The 25,779-nt window shown below is 48.2% G+C and overlaps 1 protein-coding gene across 2 annotated transcripts in view; it reads left to right on the top strand.

Annotated features, from left to right (window-relative positions):
• Ppm1h (protein phosphatase, Mg2+/Mn2+ dependent 1H) overlaps positions 1–25,779 on the top strand; it is a 271,465-nt gene that overhangs the window by 158,697 nt on the left and 86,989 nt on the right. For both annotated transcript variants that reach the window (XM_028869590.2, XM_037196732.1), the window contains exon 5: positions 25,695–25,779. In XM_028869590.2, coding sequence (XP_028725423.1) covers positions 25,695–25,779 — 85 coding nt within the window. The remainder of the gene's footprint in view (positions 1–25,694) is intronic.

Genomic DNA, 25,779 nt, shown 5'->3' with positions numbered 1-25,779 from the left:
TTTTCTCTTCCTCCAGGGCAGGAAGACCATCTTCCACAGCCCTGTGTACACTCGGCACATGGCTACATGGCAGTGTTTCATGCAGAGGATGTGAGCAGAGGAAACTGTGAAACCTCTTCCACACCGTGGTTTGAAGAGAGAGTGTGTGTGTGAGAGAGAGACACACACACACACTAAATGATCTGTTCAGTTCCAAATCCCCGGTATCCAGGAAGGTGGCCTCATTTGGAAATGGGATCTTTGCAGAACCAGTTGAGGTCACCCTGGTGTAAGGTCTGCCCTAAACCCAGTAACTGTCATCTGAGTAAGATGACCATGGAAGAGACACAAGGCAAGGAGCACCAACCGCCATCACGGAGAGAAGCAAGGAAGGATGCTTCCCCAGAGCCCTCGGAGACCCATGACCCTGCTGACCCCGATTCCCTCTCATCTAGTCTCCAGAACCAGGAGAGACTCAACGCCATCGATCTAAGCCACTGGGTTCTAATGATTTGTCACACGTCCCCAGGAATCTGCCACACACATCACCCTCCTCCCTGCCCCTCTGCAATTAGAAGGTGACGAACCACAGTGGTCTCAAACGTGCTCGCTGATGTGGACAGAGAGCACCTGCAGCCTCTCCCCTTCCCGGTGTGGAACAGAGCCTCCCACGGCGCCCTGTAAGCTAATCCTTACAGGAAGTAAACCCCCCGTGTTAAGCCATTTGGACTTTTAGGGTTTTATCTATCCTAGCTACTAATGCCCTTAACTTAAGTACTGCTTAAGGGCACCAAGGGTAACTGCCCCTAATACACACTCAAGTCTTCTTTCTTAGAGGTAGGGTGAGATTGAGACAGGGTCTGTCTAACTCTGTCGCTCAGGCTGGCCTTGAACTGGTGGCAAACCCCCTGCCTCAGCCTTCGAGCTCTGGGATTACACCTGCCCATTGCACACACCTGCCCAATGTAGCCCACGGTTCTTCTTCAGATACTTTCTCCACATCCTGTCTCTGAGCATCTCTCACAACCTCATCAGCTACCCAACTGAGTTTCCCCCACGGGTCTCATCCCACAGCCAGTTCCCACTCCATTGTCCTCTCTGCAAAACATCAGAAGCCTTCCAGGAGGCACACAGCATAGCTGGACTCTGTCCTTGGCTTTGCCCGTCCCACGGCCCCCACACCTCACCAGCTTCTGCCTGGGCACTCAGAGCAGCAGCCGATCCAGGTATTTGTTAGACAAGGTGACTGTGAACTTGCTGCCTGGGATGTTTCTGAAGGATTGTGTTGAACGTGATGGTGTGGGGAGGATTTCCGGTCCTCCTATCCCTTTAGAAATTCCCAGATCTGTGCCGGGAGCCTCTGTTGGAGATGGCTGCAGAAGCCATAGTCCCCCGAAGGGTGCTGAAGAAGCATGGCTTCATTTTGTTGCAGCCCTCCTCCTCTTAACGTGCCCGGAGGACTGCTCCCGAGTGCATGGGAGGGACAGGCTGGCAATAGAGGGTGGTGGTGGCTTTTCCATTTTGGACTCTGACTTGGTCATCTGGTGCAGAATCGGGGTTTTTTTGTTTTGTTTTGTTTTGTTTTTTGTGAACTACTACTAGAAAACCTAAGGACGTTGCAGCAAACACATGTGCCTCGCATTAACCCAGTTCCTAACTTCCTCTGCTCATTCTAGGTTCGCTCTCCACGTAACTTTATTTTTCATTTCATTGTGTGAATGAAACATTTATATAATCTCCTGTTCAGTCCCGCCTGGAACAAAGTCAGGTCTGAATAACTGAGATGCCCCGAAAGACTCACACTTAAAATGCTCAGAACTAAAGGAAAGTTTCTTTTCCCCAAATGGCGCTGCTGTGTCCCCCAACATTGTTCCGGGACATGGGCTGTAATCACCACTTCCCTCCACACTGTGACCTAGCAAAGAAAACAAAAACAAAACAGAAACTTGACAGCTTATTTTGACTTAGGATGTGGGGGGGGGGGGGGTAGGCGTGGTGGCTGGAGCAGACGTTTGCACAGCCCCGAGAGCTTATGGTGTGCATTGTTCACACTGTGGCAGATCAGGAAACAAGAGTGCAGCCTGGAACGGGAAGTGTCTATAACCCGGAAGTCCCGCCCCCAGTGACCCATTGCCTCCAGCGGGAACCCAGGTCTCAAAGATATTCTTCAACCTACTGAAACGGGCCATCTTGGGACCAAGCGTTCTGTACGTGAACCTGGGGGGGGGGCACATGCCACATTCAAACCGTAATAATGCCTTATCAGCCACAAATACTGTCCGTGGCCGGTGCATCTTTCCAAGGCTACGTATTTTAACTTCATCTGAAGCTGCACACTTGGATCACCCCTTATACCCATCTGGACAGTCCCATGACAGATTAAAAACACAGTGGCTACAGAACAGATAGATGAGTCTTTATGGATAGAGTCTTTGGGGTTTTTTTTTTTTTTTTTTTTTTTTTGGAGGGAGGCGGTGCTTAGCCCGTCTTTGTGAAATGCTCTCTCCCTCCTCTGTCACTTCCTATCCTCAGTCCCAGAGCATGCGCTCAGACCTCCCAGCCCTGACCTGCCCCTTCCCACTCTGAGCTGTGCTCTTCTGTCCTTGTCCCTGAAGCGCATCTTGGGATCTGGGCTGCCTCCCCCAGTGCCATCCCAGACAGGACCCCCCCACCCCCCCTTCCCTGGTGCCTTCCCCATGCCTGGTGCTGGGAGCCCGCCTCCCCTGGGTGATCGCATCCCTTTCTCACTCAGCGTAATTGGTTCTCTCTCCTTTCTCCCCTAATGGGCACCAACTCATTTGTGGCAGGAATCAAATCTCGCTTTATATCCCCTCAAAGCTCTTCCCAAAGTAGGCCGTATTCCTCTCAGAATTGCTTGTGACTGGTATTTCTCCCCGAAAAGCTTGTGAGAGTGTGGGTACCACGCCGGGCTTCTCTGTGGTCTTAAGAGAGCTTGGGCAAGTGGGTGCCCTGTGACTAGAGACAGCACTACCAATCAGAGGTGCACAAGGGCCTGCAATGTTACAAGAGATTGTAGCTGAAGTTTTCTCCAGTCCTGCCTGGCCCACGGTCAGGACAAATCTCTCTCACCCGCCAGTCCCGCAGCCGCTCAGACCCAACCAAGTAAACACAGAGACTTATATTGCTTACGAACTGCATGGCCAGGGCAGACTTCTTGGTAACTGTTCTTCTAGCTTAAATTAACCCATTTCTATTCATCTATAAGTTGCCATGTGGCTTGTGGCTTACGGGTATCTTAACATGTTCTCATGGTGGTGGCGCTGGCAGTGTCCCTCTGCCTCAGCCTTCCACCTCCCAGAATTCTCCTCTCTCCTTGTCCCGCCTATATTTCTTGCCTGGCTGCCGGCCGATCAGCATTTTATTTATACAGAGCGATATCCACACCAAGAGATGGTTAACTAATTGGGAGTAGCCCCACCTCCAGTCTGTCCTAACATACACCCTCTCGTCTTGGACTCCAAGTTCCACCTGGAATGCAGTGGTTTTTGTTGCCTCCGTCACGTCCCCTTCGGCCTCGTACCATCTCTCTGCTGAACTTCAACAAACACTCTGCTCTCCTTCCTCAGCTCTGTCTGGTACCAGACTGGTTTCTACCCACAACAAGGAAAGGATAACCTTGGAAAAAGAGATAGTCCCCTGCCCCAAACCCTCTAGAATTGGGTTGTTGAGCTCATCTGAACTTTTTTTTTTTTTTTTTTTTTGGTTTTTCGAGACAGGGTTTCTCTGTGTAGCTTTGGAGCCTGTCCTCGACTTGCTCTGTAGACCAGGCTGGCCTCGACCTCACAGAGATCGGCCTGGCTCTGCCTCCCGAGTGCTGGGATTACAGGCGTGCGCCGCCACCGCCGCCGCCGCCGCCGCCACCGCCACCGCCGCCACCGCCACCGCCGCCACCACCGCCCGGCTTCATCTGAACTCTTTAAAGAACATTCAAGATCCTTCCCACTGGCCCCAGCCCTCCTCCTCCCCATCCCCCCTCTACCCATCCTGCCTTTGAGCACAGGCTTTGCCCACCTGCTCACACACACTGGGGGTCCCCCTACTCTCCAGCCCACACACGTACAAAACCTTCTGTCTGAACAGGACCCCCTTCGGCTCTCTGGGGGCTTTCTTACCAGCCTTTGGCCTCGCTCAGCATTACTGTGCCCTCCAGGGCCTCCTCACTGGAGCTTCCCGCCCACCTCCCTAGACAGGCAGGCCTCTTCCCTGGGTCACAGAGAAGTGCCCGGCACCCATTAGCGCTTCTAGAGTATTTGCCACAAGAAAGAAAACGAGGAGAAGGATGACTTAGAAGTCCTAACTTGATGGGTAAAATTGTTGATGGGACTGGTGCTTCTATTTTACATTCAGGGGTCACATGGATCTCATTTGAGTCAATTTTTATGGTTAAAAATTTCAAATTGCTCTGAAGGCTGAGCCCTCCATGGTCACAAAATGTTTTGATTCAAGATAGCTATTGCCCCGTGTTTCAGACGGATTCGCTTCAGATCGGTGGCTTGGCTCTGTCTAGCCTCTGCAGCCGTGATCTCCACTCGCTAATTTAGGGCAGAGCTAAATTTGCAGCACATGTTTCCCCTCGGCAATGTAGGACATAAGCCAGGGGACTCTGGTGTCCCCCGACAGTGCCTCTCTACACGCTGGCCCCAGAGTAAGTGGTCTCTCTGGGTATGCACTCTCTCTCTCTTCCTTCTGGGTCACACCCATTTGTTCTAATTTCGCTATTTTTGTCCCTGGTAATTGTCTGAATGGAAATTCACCGGTTCAGCATCTCCAACATTACAGAAGTAAGGCTCCTTAACATTGGGGAATACATCCCAAGCTTCCCAGTGGATGTTTGAAACCTGGGTCCTACAGGGCCTGGTATATTCTTTTTTTTTCCCTATACTTCATGCCTATGAGAAATGTTAGTTCATGAGTTGGGCACGGCATAACATTAACTGAGATGAAATAATTTTAATAGTATGTTTTCCAATAAACATTATTTGAAGCTTTTGAATTTTCTGTGTAATATTTTGGAGCATGCCTGACCTTGGGTATCTGAATGACATAGAAGGTGGACAGCTGTATTGGGTTTTACAAAGGATGGGAGACTGTGTGCTCACCACTAGCATGAGGCAGAAGTCAGTGCAAGCGAAAAAAGAAAGCGGCATTCCGGCTGGCCTCCCCAGGAGGGAATACAATACACCTGTGATGTTCTCCAGTTGTGGGACCCCTCAAAGTTCTGACTGCTCACAACTGGGAGTATGGCTGAGAATGGATGGTCTGCCATGAACAGGGGGAGGCAGAGGAGAATGCTCGGGAACCCTGAGGTAAGGCCCAGCACAGCTTCCCACCTGGCCCAAGCATTGACCTCCCCCTGTCCCGGCTTCTTCATCCCGGAAATGAAACATCGGCACTAATGAGATTAAAAAGCTGAAGGATCTCTGTGAAGACATGTCATCCGCCTCCTCTCTGAGGTATGCACCTCTCATTAAAGTTTAATGATCTGTGATGGGCTTTGGAGTCACCGTCGCGACTTCAGCTTTCTGTATTTGACAAGTGTTCTCTCTAATTATCCACCGAGAGCAAAAGGAACGGGTGGGAAAATGCGCCGAGAGCCGGTGAGAGGTTGTAGCAATTTGTGCTACACTTTCGCCGGCTTTGTCAAGTGCCGAACAATTAGTCTTCCCTTGAAAAGCACACCCAGAGCAGGCGAAGTCAACTGCTCTTCCCGTCACTGCTCCTGCTCCGGTCACCTCCCCACCTCCATGCAGCCTTCAGTCGGAGGCCGGCGCTGATGCCCCGGCTCTTTGTAGTGGGCCCTGCCGCAGGTGGCCATGTTTCATGGAGGAGGAAGGTTGAGCCTTGTTGAGGTTCAGAGAGCCAGAGTTACAGGTGTCAAGTGGAAGTACCCGGAGGTCCACCTGTCTCTCCGCAGTCAGACCCCATGTGGCAGGGCAACACCGTACCGTGGATGGATTTATTAAAGGGACAGACTTCTTGCCTGGCCTGGCAGGTGGTGTACACTTGAACCCAAGTAAACCTGCTCCTCGGTCCTGCTTGGTGACTCGGGGCACATTGCTTAGAGACTGGCCTTGCTGTTCATATACAAAGTAAAGATATTTGTCACCTTGGTTTGCTGAAGAAAAATTCGATACATGTTATAGCAGATGACTTTAGAAAATACAGAACAAAACAAAAGCGTAGTTGTTTTGGTTTTTGCTTTTGGTTTGTTCTTTTAATAAGATGAACAATGGATCCTGTGAGATTTGTTCAGTCAGAAAGTATCACCAGCCTCCAGGCTGGCTTATCCCTTCCTGGTCATCAGTGTGTTTTTCCTCATCACTACCTTATGATGTCTCTATTGTTACATATACCATGTGTATATATATATTGTTACATGTAGCACATACATATTGTTACATATATCATGTGTGTGTATTATTGCATATAGCAGCCACACATATACATATTGTTACATATAGCATGATTGTGTATTATTACATATAGCACATACACACATACAGTTACACATAGCAGGTATGGTTATAAGTGGGTTTTTTTTTGTTTGTTTTGCCTTTAACAGAGTCTGCAGTTGATTGACAGGCCAGGCCTCTGTGCTTCCTCGCTGGTTTTGTGGGAGCGTGGGACAGCAGTTTGGCTGTCAGGCCCCCAGCAGATAGTAGAAAGGTCTTGTCTGCTGAGTGCCCTGTTGCTAGTTTGGTTCATGCGAACACAGCTTTAGCTCTGTAGTACAGAGTCTCTCTGGGCAAGCATACCTACCAAACCTGACCACAACACAGAGCCAATCACCAACCTGTAAAACACCCATCTGACCACCACCCATGACGGAAACTCTCTGGGGCCTCTCTGATGAGCCAGACACGGCGAAGGGACCAGGTGGAAAGCACTCCAGCATTTTACTGAGTCTCTACAACGATGACCCAAAGTCTTTGGCACACAGCTGAGCAGTGAAATCAGGACAGGAACTGTGGAGTACCATACCGACTGGGCCCACATGGGAGCCTTGTCTGCCTGGGTCTCTGGGCCGGTTGCAGTGCCGGGTCCCAGGAGCGTGGTCCCCCTGCCAGGAGCCAGACCCATGACTTCATGCTAGACTGCAGTCACCTTTTGTCTTGAAGTTCCAGAGTCCTTGCTTTATCATTAGCTGTAGCTAAAATGAGGAACATCCACAGATGGTAGTGGCCTGTGGAGGAGGTGGCTCTCTTCCCCCCTTTACATGGCATTAAGCATGCCTTCTCACCAATGTGTCTCTCCTGGCTCACAAAATGCCCACATGCACGACTCTGTCCTTTAGGGGGATTCTCCGTAGCCTATCTGGAGACAGTGAGAAGCATGAGATAGGTATATTCACCTGGTATTTTCTGGCAGCGTCCAGAGATCTCCACCCTAACTATAGAAACCAAACCAACTTTGGCACAGAAATTCAAGTATTCAGGATAGGAGTATTTTTAATTCTAATAAGCTCGCATAATTTTTATGTTATAGGTGTCATATTTCTTATAGAAAATCCAAATAGGCCAAGAAAGAAAGAAAGAAAGAAAGAAAGAAAGAAAGAAAGAAAGAAAGAAAGAAAGAAAGAAAGAAAGAAAAGAAAAAAATCTATGCTCTCACCCCTCCCAAATTTCTAGTAAGAATTTGAGGTGTATTTTCTAGATCTTTTTTCACTCATAAAGCCCTCCAAGAAACCATATTCCATATACTTTTTTAAAACTAATTTGTCCCTTCCTCTGTCAGTAACGGGTTATATGGAAAGATAACCAAGCATGTCTCAGTGGCTCCCGAAGAAGGCATATAAAATTCTGTTCACTATTCTTCCAGAATGGTGATAGTCTTAGGACCGAAGGGCTTGGCTCTAGCCGCCTTTTGCGATGTGGGCGGCATGTCCTGTTTTTCCACAGCTACCCCGGCCCCCTTGCTGTGGGCTTCTGTCTGATAATTAGTGTGCACGGCACAGACTTTATTTTCCCTTCTGTGTTTTTTCTAGCCTTTTTTTTAATTTTGATTTGAAGATTCTGTAACTATTGCGTTTGCACTGGAGATAAGCTCCAAGTCAGTGGGCCCTAAGCTAGAGGCTGGAAGTAAAATACGGATGCTGTCTATAGGGCATGACTGGTCACATGGTCAGAGTTGGCATCTACCCCTCAGAACTAGTGTAGGTCTTTCGGCCATTTCTCTCTTTTACGGAGAAAACAGTTTTTAAGAGATATCCTAAGACATGCCCACACCTTCACATTGCAGAGAGAAATGTCCTTAGCTGTCAAGTTTCCTGGCATTGTAAGACCTCTGCCCAATAATTACACACACACACACACACACACACACATGCACACACACACACACCATGCACACACACACATGCACACACACACCATGCACACACACACACACACACACACACACACACACCATGCACATGCACACGCATATACCACACACACACACACACACACACAGAGTGTATGTGTTTTTTCCAGTGTTTAAGGATTTAAATAAAATAGAGTCAGTATGGAGAATGAGGTAATTTGCAGTTGGGTAGGTGGAAAGATAAAAGTATCTGGAGCTGTGACAAAGCATATGTCCCACAGACGAGGTACAGCAAACACTGATGATGTTAACGAGCTGAGTTTGGGGTTAATTCTCCATAAATACGCACTGTAGCTCATCTTTCAAGTCCTTAGATTTGTGAAAGCAATTGAACTACACATAAACACCCGAGCCGTGTAAATACAGAACCGCCACACACGCGCGGGCAGGGACCTCCCTTTGGTGAGAGCACTGTAGGGAAAGATGAGTCACAGTCCCGTACTCGGCATCTGTGAGAGTCATGTGAACTCTGAGGCCGCCAGACCTCACGGCAAAAATAGACACCCTTCAAAGGCTTTGGGAGCTGCCAAGGGTCGATCATGTGGAGACCAAATGGAGATGCCCGCGATTCCCACGATCGAGACCTCACAGCAAAGGCTTTGAGTGACTCCAGCCAAACACAAGAAAGTGCAAACTTTTTCATTTGTGTTGGGAAGATGTGACTAGTGTTGTGGACAGACAGACAGACACACACACACAGAGAGAGAGAGAGAATGGAGGCCTGAGGCTAATGTTGGATATCTTCCTCAATCACTCTCCACCATATTTTTTCCCCACAAGGAAAGTTTTATCATTAAAGGGGAAGGGGAGAGAGGAGGAAGGAGAGAGAGAAAGAGGGGAAAAGGGAAAGCAGAGGTGTGCACTACCTTATGGCTAGACAGAGAAAGCTCCATCATATTTTTTTTTACACAGGGTCTCTCACTGAATCTGGAGCTCACTTGCCAATTAGCTCGATTGGCTGGATAGCAAGTCCAGTCCCAGGAATCCTCCTGTCTCTGCCTCCAGAGCGTTGAGATTACAGATGTGTGCTGGGGTTTCAAACTCGGGTCCTCATGCTTGCGTTTTTACCAGCTGAGCTTCCAGCCCTGTTTTGTTATGTTTTTAAAGGGTTGTTACCTTGGCGTCGTTGGGAATCGAACCCGGGGCTTTGCATGTGATAGGTAAGCACTCGACCATGGAGCTACATCCCCACGCCACATATGATAATGATTAGGATTCATCAGGATGTGAGGATTTGGGGGTTTGGTTTGTTGTTATTGTTGAGCACTTAGCTGTAAGCACTACAATGTAGCCTTCTGAAGGGCAACTCTTCTTCTACTGTTGATGCTTCCTTATGATACCTGCTTTTAAATCGCCCGGACTGAGGTTGTAAAAGTTTGCACAGAGAAGCCTCCATCTGCTCTTCTCCTTTGAGGAGGTTTATAAGTGAGCCCGGTTCTGCCAATGGGAACAGGATAATTATGTTCTAAGAGCCCCTTGTTCAGTGGAGTATCTGACTTCACTGGCTGATGTGAACTAGTCAAAATGTACATTTTAATAAGCCCACAGAGACTGGGCTGCAGAAACATGGGGCTGGAGGGATCTTGAGGGTCATGCCTGCCTTTCCTGATTGTGTTCCGGAGTGGTGGTGTAAGAGGATCACAGTTGTCTGATGCTTGTGTCTGAAGGCTTTCGTTTTATGAACACCTTCACCATTTTTAATGTTTGGGGTTTTTTTAGTTACCCTATCTCCTGTTCTTCATTGCCAACCAAAGATCCTGAACAACACACTTAGTTTCTAAAGTTCAAGTCAACCTGTGCCCGTAGCTTTCACACGGGGTAAGAGGAAAGCGCTGAGGATTGGGAGCTACAGGACTTGGTGTCTCCAAGGCCCACATGCCACAGTGGCTGCAGTTTTTCTGACAGCACACAAGCCTGTGTTTAAGGATCCACGCTGACGTTTCCCCAGACGGGCGTCCAGTCCGCCCTTCCTAGCCTGTGTACTCTGCTGTCATCTGTAGTGAAAACCGGACGTGGCTAACCTGCCGGTCAACTCTGAATACACTTCTTCCCCGTCTGTCCCTTATATCCCTCACAGCACAGGGACAGCCCCCTCAAGTTGAGGGGTTTTGGAGTCCCCGAAGGTCATCTGTAGAAGTCGGGGGATTTGATCCTTTTAGTTGGGGCATAGTCTGTCTCTGTAATGTTTTCATCTGTCTTGGGCTTTAGTTTTACTGCCAGCCATTTGCTTCCCCCCCTCCCCACCCCCGCCATCCTGACAGAAAAAATAGAAAATAAAACGGTCCTCTCTCGTCATCCATCAACAACACACCTCTGCTCTCTAGTATCCAATTAATCTCTTCTTCAATCGCTTCAATTTTTCAGATGAGACTAAAGAAGGTCGCTTGTGTGGTCTCTGCCGTGTCTGTAAGGACACATCTATTCTTGGCTTTACCTTGTGAACGTTTATGTTCCGTCGGTGTTCCTGTATCCTTGGCCCGTTTCTCGTTAGAGGTAATGGGGTCTTCAGACAACCCCACACTAGTATTCTGAGTGATTGCACGTGGGGAAAATATATTGCCTAGAACATATTTCTTCACTTGTAAATGTCAAAGAGGCTCCTGTGTGTGAAACCTTCTCACTAGGACGGCATTAGGGCAGCAACATTCTGCAGAGGTGAGTGGAAACTCAGCCTGTCTCCTGGAAGGTCAAGGAAGGAATAAAGAGCTGTGACATTGAGACGTGGAAAAATCTTCATTTTCTCTCTCTCTCTCTCTCTCTCTCTCTCTCTCTCTCACACACACACACACACACACACACACACACACACACACACACACACACACGAGATGCAACAGGACAAGAAATCGCAAGCTTCACATCAGCACTGGTGGCATCAGGTAGCAGGTGCATGGATGCCTACACCCTCCAACCTGACAGATCCTAAGAGAAGAGTCCAAATGAAGGAAGCCAAAGAAGAGAGGCAGGGCAGCCTGGCTTCTCTCAGGCAGCCCCATCTCCAGTCTCAGCCCCTATTTTTTCTACTTCTACATCTCGGAAAAGACAATTCAATCAGAGAGCAGCCTGGTAGAGCCTTTTCCCAAAGCAGAACAACCTTGATTTTTTTTTTTTTTTTCATCCCATGAGGCTTCAGGAGTTGGAAATCAGGCTCCAGAGAGTGAAACCTACTGTGTTAGCTATGACTCAACCAAGTGTGTGGACCCCTGACTCTGACCCACACGTCAGAAGGGGAAGAGATGTTAGAGTCCTGCCCAGCTCCATGTGGCGATCATCATATACTACCTGATCTCGCGATAATGATACCTGTTACTATGCTAAATGCTCAGGAGGAGAAACACTGACTTATTCTGCAAAGAGGAGTTTGCCAGTAGATGAGAAAGAAGGTGGGTGAGCAATAGAGAGCCACCGTTTTGTCCTTCCGTGGTCTCTCATACTTTTCTTCCGGACTATGTTTTTTTTCTCCTTTTTCCTACCTGCATTTCCTGGAGCATGTGTTTCAAGCCCATAATTTGTTGTTGTTGTTGTATTTTTTGGTTTTGTTTGTTTCTTTTTGAGACAGTCTGTCCGTGTAACCCTGGCTGTCCTGGAACTCACTATGTCAACCATCCTGGTTTCACACTCACTGAGATCCACCTGCCTCTGCCTCCCGAGTGCTGGGATTGAAGGTGTGCGCCACCAACCCCATCTGGTCAAGTCCATAGTTTTATCCACCACGTAGACTTGAATATCCCCAAACCTTTTGTCTAGCCTGGACCTCATTCCTGGGCACCAGCTCCGTCTTTCCAACTGTGCATCCGCTAGTCCTTCCACCTGGCTTCAGCCTCGTGCCCTGGGTAACCCATGCCCAGGATGCACTGCTCCCCCTCCAGCCTGGCCAGACCTCCCTGCCCCTGTGGCGCATGGCATCATCTCCCAGCTGAGAAGTAAACACGTCCTGGGGCCTTTTCTTCTCCGCTCCCCACGCTGAAAAAGGAAGTTACATATGTTATCTCTTAGGGACTTTGGTTTTCCAGGCGCACTCTGGTCTCCTTTCTCATTAGGTATCTTCAAGAACCTTGGGTAAATTATGAGTTGGGGGTAATGGTAGCAGGGGGGAAGGGGGTTGGCATGGGAACCTTTTATAGCTGTTGGGTAAAATAAAATTTAAAATTACAGCTGTGCTTGGAAAACCACTGAAGACACTGATGCTATTATGAATGTTGATGTGGATTTTTTAAAGCTATTGATTAAGGAAAGCAAGGATGTCCCCTTCTCCCCTCTAGATCATCCATCTTTGAGCTTGCGAGGTGACCTCAAACACATGAATGGAAATAACAGTAGAGGTCATCATTTTGTATCATCATTAGTGTGCTAAGGACTACCACTAAATGGGGGTCTGTTCTTTCTTTCATAAGTTCTTTAAGAGCCCAGCTATGGACAGTTACCATTGTGTGCAAATCAATACAATTCTAAATCGTTGCTGGTTCTGTTTGACTTTTACAGACAAGTTTATTTCAATGATTTGTTCATCATCGCTGAAAAGCAATATTGGAAGTTTTTTTGTTTTTACTGTATCTACTCATTTAGTTCAAAGAGAGAGGTGTTATGCTTTTTCAAGTGGGGGTGGAGACGGGGCGGCTGGAGAAGTTGAGTCTCCGAGTGTCTAATCTACTTTCCCAGCATAGTTCATAGTTTGGCGTCATCTTTAGACAGTAGTCCCTGATGGCTTTCACCCCACTCAGCCAGCCCCCAAGTCCAGTTGAACGGGTCATGTCAGTGGATGAGAGTCTTGGGGCTCCGCGAAGCCTGGGGTGACAGTCAGTAAGCAGAACCAGAGGAGGGCCCCGTGGGTCTGGCTGGCAGCAGAGGCTGGTTTCTGTGGCCTGGCTGTGGGCAACAGTTGCCCTGCCAGGTAGAGCATGTACTTTGTCTTCAATGGGGGCTTTCCGGTAGTAGAGAATGACTCGTTTGCTATCAGCTACAGGATTTTTAGGCTAGACCTAATTATTTACCCATCCGGCTTTGCCTCCAAGTGGCCAGTGCAGTTCCTGATTTATAGTATCATACAGAAATAGCAGTGAAAGACACGTGCGCCGCCGCGCCCCCCCACCCCCACCCCCGAGATTCTTGTCAAATGAATATAGATAGAGTTCCTTCTGTCCTTCTGAAGAATTACAGGACAGCCGTGGCTTCTGTCAGAAGGGTAAAGCAAAGACCAAGAAGCTCACCTCCCATTTCCCACCGCCCAGTTTTACTGGAGGAATTTAAATACCGTTTCCTCTTGTTTGTCTCCCTCTGAGCATGAAGAACTAACTGGTCACCCACAGTTCTCCGTGAACAAAACCATCTCAAACGTGTGACCGAGGATGCATGCTAGCCTGCCAGCCCATCACTTCTGTCCTTACCTCGGGCGAAATTGGCACGATCGCTCTAACGGCCCTGGGAACATCTATTTTCCACCCTTGAGTTGGTTTGATTTCCCTTCTTGGGGCTCTGCCCACTGGCTTTCTTTACATTGCCTTTTAAAGAGGCCCGAAACGGCCAAATCTAAGAATGGTGTGACTAAGGCGGAGTGTCATTAATGATCCGGCTTCAGACACTGCATGTCACACCTGCCTCGGCACATTCACAGTGGGCCGTTTGTAACCATAGGTTGAGAGGGTGATGAGGAGAGAGGAAGAAAGGGAGAGAGAAAAAGATGTGCAGAGCGAGGGGACATGAAGAATGATTTCTTTTTTCATTTATTTATTTATTTATTTATTTATTTTTGGCTTTTCGAGAGGGGGTTTCTCTGTGTAGCTTTGGTGCCTGTCCTGGATCTCTCTCTGTAGACCAGGCTGGCCTCGAACTCACAGAGATCCGCCTGCCTCTGCCTCCCAAGTGCTGGGATTAAAGGCGTACACCACCGCTGCCGCCACCACCACCACCAGGCTAGAAGAGTGATTTCTAATTCCTGCAAAGAATGATGTCTTGGAGTTGGAACATTTCTGAGGTGATAGAAATGTCCTAGAAATTTAAAAAAAAAAAAAAATGGTGGTAGTCATTGGTAGTCATTCGATCCTGTAAATACACAAAAGTCTACTGAAATATACATTTCACCCAGTGGAGTCTGTGGATTCAAACATAACAAGCTACTCCGAAGTTAATATACAGATGGAACCTTTGACTTTTTCTAATATTAAGCGTCATGAAAACTTGAAGGCCATGAGGCTTTTTGCCCGGTCTGGAAAATTGTGTGCTAGGGCATTGGATTTGCATGTTACTGCTATAGCACAAATGTTTGTACAAAGGAGCTGAATCACGGTGACATTGAGAAATCATTCTGGGTGGTATGGACACAGTCTGGGTGGTTTGTGGGAAGAAAAAAAAAAAAGCAAGGAACATGGGCTTAGTTATTCCACTATGACTGGCCATTTATTTTTGCTGCTGAAAAAATGTTCCTCCTGTCCATTTCTTAGGGGCATGTTTGCTGAGGAGCTTGTGTGTTTGAGGCTTTTTTTTTTTTTAAATAAATAAGTCATCGTGTTTGCACACGTCTTTAGTCGCCATTCTGGAAACGGAATGACTAGGAATACACCCAAACCAGTTCTCAGCTCCTGGGATGATTTTTTTTTCCCTTCATCTATTTTTGGCACCTCCAGTTAGCGTGTGCAGCCTGGCTGTCCTCTGGCAGGGGCAACCCCGGCTGGGTCTGTCAGCCGCTCTGCTTTTTCTCCCAGCCACAAACCTCTCCTGCTCCCAAAGAGACAGTCATCCACTTCTGCCACACCGATGCAAGGTCTGGCGCTTCTGGGCAGAGTGGATGCCTCCCCCTCGTCCCTTGGAATTGATCTACACTGTCAAAAAGGGTTTTCCAAATGGTTTCTCTTTGTCACCTTGTCCTGGCTTTTCTCCCCCCCCCCCCATTCTGGAAACGTGCGGTTTAATGTTGCGTTTCAAATCACTTTCAGCTGAGAAGTGTGTAATGGAATCAGGGCATCCCATGAATACCCTTAACAGAGTCAGAGATGCCTTTCGTGCGTGGTTCTGCCTTCCAAGGGGACCAGTGACAGTGGTGAGATGATATCTGGGCCCTGCTCCATAATGGGTTCCTTGTCCTTTTTCATTTAAGGGAGGCACGCAGGGTGGCTTCTGGATTTACTCTTATTAGAATCTAAATTGTGGTGATTGCCACCTCCTGAGAAGTGTCGACCTAGGCACTCCTAGGCATCCTGGTGTCCAGCTTCCTTCCCAGAGAGCTGCAGTTTAGAATGGAGAGGCACCTGAGAGCCCCCAAACCCCGCCCCTTCCTTTCAAGACAAGGCTACCTAGGCTCCCAGTTAGACACTTAAGTGACCAAGATAAAGACATTCTGCTCTCCAGGCCAAGGCTGTTCCCATTCCAGCACACAGCCTCGTCACCACCTGTCACGCACACATACCTGAGTTCTCCCCCCAAACCCTGAGTTCGTCACGGTGGAAGAGGACTTGACCCTTGTCTCCAGCCCGTCACTTGATGGTTTGGTATCGAAATGCGTTGTAGCTTCCTAGGTGAACTGTCAGAATTTACAACCCAGCCAAGCTTCATGGTGCAGGCCTGTAATGCCAGCGACCCAGGAGGCCGAGGCAGAAGGATTGCAAAGACAGTGACAGAGTACAGAGTAAGTTCAAGGCCAGCCTGGGCAACTTAGCAGGACCCTATTTCAAAACACATAAGAAAATTAAAATGGGCTGGAGTGTGGCTTCGTAGTCAAAGCTCCTGCCTAACATCTGTGAGGTCCTGGGTTCAATCCCCAGTGCCACAACTACCACAGCAAAAAGATGCAGGTGGGGTAGGAAGACTGGATATCGTAGAACCTTTCTCCAGCACAGCTACACTGATACACATTCAAGTTCACATGTGGCTGGGTTCCAGATAGAGGGCGGGGGGAGTGGGGGGGACTGCTTAATGATTAGCCATGGCAGTGAAATTCTGTCCCACCAGGATCCCCTCAGACCACAGCTTTCTGGCTTGTGGCTTTGCTGTCCATCCATCCTCGTGGTCAGAGAGAAGGAGCCCAGATATGACGAGCCAAAGCAGTTGGGTTTGGATTGTAACTTCAGATATGAGCTGATCCTTGTCCTCTGCCTTGCTTGGAGGGCTCTAATGCCTCTTGCTCTGTGGAAACTGGACTCTTAGACACCATTATCTGTTTCTCGGACCCAACAACCTGGCCATTTTGGACTCCTTTCCTATCCCTGCTCTGTAGAGAAACAACTTCTAAGTTGGACACACACACACACAGACACAGACACACAGACACACACAGACACACACACACACACACACACACACACACACACACACACACACACACTTAGACAAAGCCTTGTCTTGAAGCTGACAAGAAGCGTACTTTTTAAGTGTTCCACATCACACTTATTTGTGGAATCACTTGATTGTAAGCTGAGGGCCCGGACAATATATGACTTTAACTTGAGGGTCCAGGAGGTGACAATTTCTGGAACATGCTCTGCAAACAGGCACAACAGCAGCTCCTGGTCTCCTTCAGGCTTCAGAAAGCCCTTCAAAGGACTCCGGGATCTGCACCTCTCAACTTTCCCAGCCTCCTCTTTCTGTGAACTCTTAACTTGCTAGGACTTCTTTTAATCTGCAGCTTTTATTCTTGCCGTCATTTATTAGGAGGTCGGCAACTGACCAGCGCAACTTGTCAGTGAAGGTTAGATCAAACCTGATGGCGCTCTGGGAGGCAGAGGGCTGCTATGCTTTTGGCGACACACACCTAGCATAGAGTCACCCCCCAATACCACTGGATGGGTCCTGGGTCACCCACACACACACACACACACACACACACACAAGACATCCAGATCTGAGCGTGTTCACGTCCCTTATGTGTAATCTTGTGCACCTCCTCTGTGTACACTATTTAAATCCCTAAGTAGGGATTTAAATCCCTACACTATTTATAATATCTAAATGGTATATAAACAGTTGCTGTGCTATATTGTTTAGGGAATAATGGCAAGAAGAAAGTCTATATGCAGGATAGACATAGTCGTCCCCCCCCACACACACCCCGAAATATTTTTCGTCCACAGTTGACTGAATCTGTGGATATAGAGCTTAGGGATACAATACGGGAGGCCAACTGTGTGCGTTGAGTTTTGCTAGCTCTGGAACAAGGGAAATCGCCTCTCAGAACTGAAAGTGTAAATTGCTGTTTGTGACCTCCCAGCAAGAATATCTCCCACTGCCTCCCCTCTCGGCCCTTAGTCGGAGAGGTACCTCACAGACGGGGGTGGGGGGGTGGGGGGTAGCAGGAAGTGAGTAGGAAGGTGGGGTTCTTTCGTTTTGCTTGATTAGCACTATCAAGGAAACTTCTCTGTGGCCACCGGGTAAGTCACACATGGACATGTGCTCCAGTGCCCTTAGATTCCCCAGAGAGGAGTTTGAATCAGAACAGGACAGACCCCCCCAGGCTGCAAGGCTACAACTAGAGGACCCCCTTAGCTGAGACTGAGAGCCAGCCGGAAGCAGATCATCACCAGTTAGTCTTTCAAACATTTTTTTTGTACTGTTTGTTTATTTATTTATTTATTTATTTTAGCACAAGTTTCCAATTCTGAACACACTCTTGGGGACGTCTCCTAAAAACAGTGATAGAGTACAGCCATTTCCAGGGTTGACCAATTCATATTTTTAATAGCAACATTTGGCTTCTAGCATCTCAATGAATGGCGCTTGACAAATACTTTCTCATTTGAGCCTAAATGCCTGGTGATTCGAGGTGGACAGTTGGGCCACTGGACGGAACCTGGAGACTGACGTTTGTGGCACCCAGGTCCTGGAGCCTGATGATTTTGAAAGAGGAGTAACTATGAAGATGGACTTCAGTACACTTCAGTAATACACCATCAAATCTGAGCAGAGACCTCCCTCTCTGACCTTACTAAAGGGACATGTCCCCTGTGACAGTCTAATATAGAAAGGACAATTAGCCATCTAGCCCGCATCCATACCTTTCTCCCGGCTCACTCAGATGGAACCATGTACTGTCAGGCTGCCAGAGGTCACTGTAATCAAGACTTTTATTCAGTAAATAAAGTCCTGCCAGGTGAGAGGGAGGAACAGTCTTCCAGTGGGGGATGCCCAGCCCGGCACCAGGGGCGGGTCTGGGATACACAGAGGGCTAACCACTAGCCGAACGCCAGAAGACTTTGGGAGTAACAAAGTACTGAATTGGTACAGAGAAGTATCTCAGCGCCACTAAGCTCAGAGTATGGGAACTCAGGAGCAGATCCTTGACCAGTGCTCAGGTCAGACCACCATGCAACTACTCGGACACCAAGGCTGGGCAAAAAGAGCCTTCCAGGCCAAGCCTCCATAGTTGCCTGTGGCTGGTCCTGCAGGGTCACACCTGAGGCTTTAGCCTGGAATCAGACTCTCTCTCTCTCTCTACAGGTGGAGAGTTCCCGCTGTCACAAGACACAAGTCTACACACAGTACTCAGCAACTGGCTATTCTGGCTTACTTTGTCAGAGTTGCCTCTGGGTCACAAAATATATACTTCATTCTTAAAAAAAAAAAAAAAGACTGTGTCCAAACCAATCCATTCACCAGTTCCTCTCAGGACGTTCAGGCTGTGTCCAGTCTTGGCCACAAGAAGTAACATCAATGCTTGAAGTCTTCTCTGTGTATCCTGTGCACAGTCTTTGGATTTTTTTTTTTTTTTTTTTTTTTGGCTGTATTCCCCAAAGGGAGCTGGCTGAACCACTGAACGTGTAACTGTTAATTTTAATCGTTCTTCGATGTGTAATCATTTCCATTAATTATGAGGATGACTGTTCTCACCCCTTTGAGAATGACTAGAGAATACTGATTTCTCCGTGTGCTCCAGCGTGACTTGGACTTTAATAGGCGTTTTCCAGCCTCTTGAGAACTCACTGTCTTTTGTAGGTGTTTACCCAATGCTCGAAATTTCTATTCTGTATGTCGCCCGACCCACTTTCATTGGGGCTTATTTTGTCTTGCTTTTCTTTCCTTTTCCTGGCTTATCGAGTGTCTTCTGGGGGTTCTGTCAGTCCCACTCTGAGGACAGACACCACAGTCACACTGACGTGAGCTGTCACAGCACGGACTACGAGCTCCCTACGAGAAATCGTAAAATCAAATGACTGCTTGAAATGAATGTCCCAGATCCCTTCCTTGTTCCCCTTGGACTAGCTAAAGATTTTTCACTTCACAAACGTACTCAAAGGTGGGTGTTTTTCGTTCTAAACTATTTCCTTGGAAGATTGAAGACATGGGACTTTTTAGAACCTGTTCTCTAAACTTGAAACGCCCTGTGGAGTAAGTCACCTATACCCTTTCCTGTGGCTAGTGTTTGGGAGGGAAGGGTATCTTAAAAAAAAACTATCCAGTTGACTCTTAAGAACTTCATATCAAACCTGGTCATTCAGCATGCCGTAAACAACACTCCATCTACACTGCAGTGAAAACAGATTTCAGCTGCGTCTGTGAATAAAAGGCTGGCCTTAACTTCGGGGAACATGTTTAAGGACCCTTCCCTCCATAGAGGGAATAGAAATCTCTAAAAATTTCTCACTTATTTCCACCAAATGGAATAGAGAAATGGAATATCGCCTAAAATGTGACCAGAGCCATAGCCACGGGTCCAGACCTGAGGCTCCGGAGGGGACATAAGAGTCCCAGTTCTCTGTGGCCCTCCTCGCCACCTCAGCTCTTGTTCTGTTTTGATTTTTCCTTAAGGAAAGCATCCTGTAAAACAATGAAGAAGATAGAAAAAAAATGCAGGGCCTGCGATGAGAGAACGTCGCTTTAATCCAGGCGTCCTCCGCTTTATCAGTGGCTGAAGCTGAGAACTGCAGGACTTCCCACCCACTCCGTCCCTTCTGAAACACCCTTCCTTGGGCTGACCTAAGCCACTGGGGACCAGAACTCTGGCATATTAATCCCAAGATCAGAGGGATGAGAGAGAGAGAGAGAGAGAGAGAGAGAGAGAGAGAGAGAGAGAGAGAGATCAAAGGGAAGCCACGCAGCATGTAGGAAGAGGTACCACAATGTGGGAACTGGATGGTTGGCAGCCAAACACTTTATCTATGGGTGACTTGGAAAGGAAGATTGTGGTAGTTCAAGCAGAAGTGAGGAAGTTTTTTTTTTGTTTGTTTGTTTGTTTGTTTTTTGTTTTTGTTTTTTGTTTTTTTTTTGTGTGTGTGTACACATAGTGGAATTTGGATGTGATTGCCTACTCAAGGAAATAAGTAATAGGCGGCGAGGCTTACTGTGGTTGCACTGAGGTGAATGCAGATACTCATGAGGAGTTTGGAATTTGCAAATGTCTACGTAGGGAATAGCGGCTGGCCTTGCTACTTTCTGTCCCATGAGAAGACAGCTCTGCCCCACCCCCAACCCCTGCCCTTCAGGTCACTTTTCAGTGATGATGTCCTTGTAGGCCTGTCATTTTCTTGTAAAAACCACTGAGAAGATGTATAGATTTTATACATTTTTATTATATTTTTATCTATTTGGTGTGCGTGCGTCGGGTGTGTGTGTGTGTGTGTATGTGTGTGTGTGTGTGTGTGTGTGTGTGTGTGTGTGTGTGTGTGTGAATGTGCACGCATGTGTGCACACCTGGGCAGAGCATGCCAGAGCACACAGGAAGAGGTCAAAGGACAGCTTTCTCCGGTCAGCCCCGGGGAATCGAGTTTGGATCATCAGGGTTGGAAGCAAGGCTGGGGCCGTCACTGCTCAGGTTCTACTCCATTAAGTAATGTTCTTCCGAAGAAAAAGGTTAGTTAGAACTCCGTGTCTGGATACATCCACCCAAGTCCACATCGCTGTCTGCTTACGTAGTCGCTCATCCCTTAGCAGACAGCTGTGCCCGTCATCTGGCACGTGCCAGGCCCTGGGCGCTAGAGACTCGGGGAACGTGACCGAGCTCTGCCTGGAAAATGTCCTCCGTGTCGTTAGAGACATCGCTGAAACCAACAACTGCATCAGGGACCGGTGAGGGCTGTGGTACAGCTGGGCGTGGGACCTTGTCGGAGGGGGTGGGGTCACAGAAGGGGCACCGGAGGCAGCCCAGGAGGACAGTGGGAGGCACTCCGAGTCGACTTAGAGAGGAGTAGGTGGGCCATGGGGAGCTAGGGGAGGAACAAAGAGACTGAGGGGAAAGCTAGAAATAGAGGCAGGAACCAGATGGTGGGAGGAAGTGGAAATGCCAGGAGAGGGGAGGGTGGGACGTGACGAGAGGGAGGCTCTGAAGCCGCCTCGTGAGCCAGGTGTGGTGACGTGTGCCTGCGGCCCCAGTGCTTGAGAGACCCAGGCAAGAAGATCGGAAGTTGGAAGTTTATGATCTGGCTGGGTGACACAGCAAGACCTTACACACACACACACACACACACACACACACACACACACACACACCATCTATCTGCGGCATGTCCCACCTTATCCTTGTGGAATCCAAAAAAATTAATATCAAAAAAGCGAAACCGAATAATGGTAGCAAAGTCCGGAAAGGGAAGATGGGGGAGGTGGAGGATGATGGGTAAAATCAGACAGAAGTCTGCTCTGATGTTCCGAGATACACACAACAGGATGTGTATGCTTCAGGACGTTGCACATCCAAAATCACTAGTAGAAATGATTGTGAGTAGGCCTGGCATGGAGGGGAACACCCTTTAATTCCAGCACTGGGAGGCAGAGGCAAGTGGACCTCTGTGAGTTCCGGTGAGCCCAGTCTACATACTGAGTTCCAGGATAGTCAGGACTGCATAGAGAGACCCTGTCTCAAAAAAATTAAAAAATAAAAAAAGAGAGCCATATGATTGTGAGTGTTTCCATCAGAAAGAAAAGGATAGGTGTTAGAGCTAGTAGATCTTCAATTAACCTGTAATCTCCACCTATTATTTATAGATATGGACTATCATATCCCATAAATGTACATATTTAATTTAAAAAAAAAGCCCACTTGTACCCATGGGTAAGAAATTGGTGTCTTAGGGTTTCAGTTGCTGTGAAGAGACACCGTGACCAAAGCAACTTTTGGAAAGGAAAACATTGATCTGAGCGGCTTACAGCTTCAGAGGTTCAATCTGTTGTCATCATGGTGGGAAACATGGTAGTGTGAGGGCAGACATGGTGGTGGAGAAGGAGCTGAAAGTCCTACATCTTGATCCGTAGGCAACAGGAAGTGAAGTGTCACACTGAGCGTAGCTGGAACATAGGAGACCTCAAAGCCCACCCTCACAGTGACACACTTCCTCCAACAAGACCACACCTACTCCAACAAGGCCACACCTCCTAATAGTACCACTCCCTTTGGCGGGGGACATTTTCCTTCAAACCACCACAGTTGGTAGCAGGAAACCCAGGGAGAGCTCTGAGTCATATACAGGGTCTGATGGAAACCCAGGCCAGGACAGAGTGGTTGAAATCAAGGAGAGAAGGACTCACGTGCAACCGAGAGGAGAGGTCTGCAGGACAGGACACCTTCCTGGACCTGTGGAGTAAGGGGGTCAGAACTGGGAAGTCTGGGTTCTACACTGGGTGAGAAGTAGGGCCAATCCCTGTGGCAGAGGACTCTGGAGGACAGATTTCGGGGGGGGGGTGAGAGAGGGTGACGCAGGTCATCAGTTTGGAACGTTACCAAGTGTGCCGTCCCGTGAAGTATCCAAATGGATGTAGCTGCTTCAAGATTGAAACACAACAGACATGTGTTGGCCACAAAGACAACCCGCAGCCTCAGGATACATTGATGTTAATGCCATGTAATCATTCAGCAAACATCAAGGGTACACTGTCAGGACCATCTTGACGGGCATGTAAACTGGGTGTCTTTGTTAGGGCTACATTGCTGTGAAGGGACACCGTGACCACGGCAACTCTCATAAAGGAAAACATTTAATTTGCGGTGGCTTACAGTTTCAGGAGTTCAGTGAGTTAGAACCCCACTATCAGAAGGAGCCCACATTTGTTTTATTGCCCTCATCTTGCCATCTTGAAGTGTTCAATTCTCTCTATATGTGCATGCATGTTTGTATGTACATATGCACATGTGTTCGTGTAGAGACCAGAAGTCAATGCCTGGTGCCATCCTCCACTGCTTTCCACCTTTTCTGTTCCTTTATTTTTATCTCATGTATAGGGGTGTTTTTATTTCATGTATAGGGGTGTTCTACCTGTGCCTATGTCTGTATAGCGAACGTTTGAAGTGCCTGAGAAGGCTCAAAAAAGGGAGACTGACCTCTGGAACTGGAGCTGCAGACCTTTGAGAACCTCCATGTGGGTGCTAGGACTCAAACCTGAGTCCCCTGGAAGAGCAGCCAGTGCTCTTAACCGCTGAGCCATCTCTCCAGCCCCTCCATCTTAATTTTTGAGACAGGGTCTCTCGCTGAACCTGGAGCTCACCAGTCTGACTGACCAGTCAGGCGCCTAGGCTCTGCCTTGTCCCCACCTCCCCAGCTCCAAGATGACAGATTCATACTGCAGTGTGGGCTGCTTTACACAGATCCTGAGGACCAAACTCAGATCCTCCCACTTTCGTGGCAAGCGCTTTGCTAAAATCGAGTCATTTGCCCAGCCCCGAGTTTCCAGTTTTTAAACAAGGGGTCCTGTGATCCTATTTCGCACTGGGCTCTGAAGTTATCAAACCAGCTCTATCTGCAATTGCCTGATGTGGTGTGCCATCCCAGAATTAGAACCTTGGTGACGCCGGGCGGTGGTGGCGCATGCCTTTAATCCCAGCACTCGGGAGGCAGAGGCAGGAGGATCTCTGTGAGTTCGAGGCCAGCCTGGGCTACCAAGTGAGTTCCAGGAAAGGCACAAAACTACACAGAGAAACCCTGTCTCAAAAAACAAAACAAAAAAAAAAAAATAGAACCTTGGTGACATCAGGCATGATGGTTATAGGAACTTACAGGTTGTCGTGGAAGGTAGCCAGGGTTATAAATGTGATATCTTTTGCATAGAGATACATCGCAGGCCAAAATGGACACGAAAGGAGAGGTCTGACCCAGCCTTAGGGCGAAGAGCAAGGAAAGGAGATTGCCTGTGGGGTAAGAGCTGTCCCTAGAGTCAGAGGAGAGTTGTAAGGAAGAATCTAGAAAGAGGAGGTCCTAAGAGCCAAGGTTGGAATCAGATGCTACCAGTGGCTTCCGAACAATGGCCTGTCCCATAGAGATCTTACAGACCGGTGGTTCTCAGCCTTCCCAAATGCTGCAACCCTTTAATTCAGTCCCTCATGTTGTGGTGACCCCCCAACCATAAAAATTATTTCGTTGCTACTTCATAGCCATAATTTCGCTGCTGTTAGGAATCATAATGCAAATATGTGATATGCAGGATATCTGATATATGACCCCTGTGAAAGGGTCATTTGACACACACCCCCAAGTGGGGGGTGGGGCGGGGGTGGGGTTGGGGTGTGTGCTCTCTAGTTCTTGAGTGGACAGTAGCTCTTGGGCAGATTTTTTTTGGAATGTGTGACTTTTATGAGCCTTAATATGGTAAAAGCGGCTTTTTCTAGACCCCAGGTTATAAACCTAGAAACTCTAGGCCAGAAGTGTCCAGCTCCTAACGTGCTTGTGAACCCTCTTGGGAATCTAATTACTATGACAGTTCCAACAAGAAGCCTGGAGCAGCCGGGCGGTGGTGGCGCACGCCTTTAATCCCAGCACTCGGGAGGCAGAGCCAGGCGGATCTCTGTGAGTTCGAAGCCAGCCTGGGTTACAGAGTGAGATCCAGGAAAGGTGCAAAGCTACACAGAGAAACCCTGTCTCGAAAAACCAAAAAACAAGAAACAAAAACAAAAGAAGAAGCCTGAAGTAGAACCTCGGACTCTGCATTTCCTCCATGCACCCAAGTGAGGCCAGTACTGGGGCGCACTGATCCTTGGGGTTCCCAAGAGTCTAGCTTTGCACAGCCCAGTATGTTAGATTCTAGCCACCTCAGACTTCTTTAGGTCAAATGGCATTATAAATGCTGTTCCCAAGCCACAGGTTAGCCACAGATCGAACGCTCAGTGTGCACATGGCACTGGGGGCAGCCCTGTTGAACTATGGAAAGAATGTTACTGTGCTCACAGAAGGTTCCAATGGACCAACTTTGGGTCAGAGGGAGAACTGTGGCGGCATTCATTTGTTCCTTCACCCATTTAATCCCTGACCATTTATTATATTTGTAGAGTTGGGTACTTGTTGCCAGGGTATTAAGGCAAGGGATCCAGAGATGGTATTAGTGAACCTGCTGGGGGGTGGGAGAGGAGAGGACATCTTGCATGGCCTGTCGGTGGTTGTCACAGAGGCCTTCTGAATTTGTCAGACGCTGATGCATTTTTCCCATTGCAGGGCCATAATCGTCAGAAATGGAGAAATCATCCCCATGTCTTCGGAATTCACCCCCGAGACCGAGCGCCAGCGACTTCAGTACCTG

Source organism: Peromyscus leucopus, chromosome 18 (genome assembly GCF_004664715.2).
Source record: "Peromyscus leucopus breed LL Stock chromosome 18, UCI_PerLeu_2.1, whole genome shotgun sequence".
In the NCBI taxonomy this organism is placed as follows: Eukaryota; Metazoa; Chordata; class Mammalia; order Rodentia; family Cricetidae; genus Peromyscus; species Peromyscus leucopus.
Note: the sequence above shows the minus strand (reverse complement) of the source record. Positions and strands in the feature narration are given on the sequence as shown.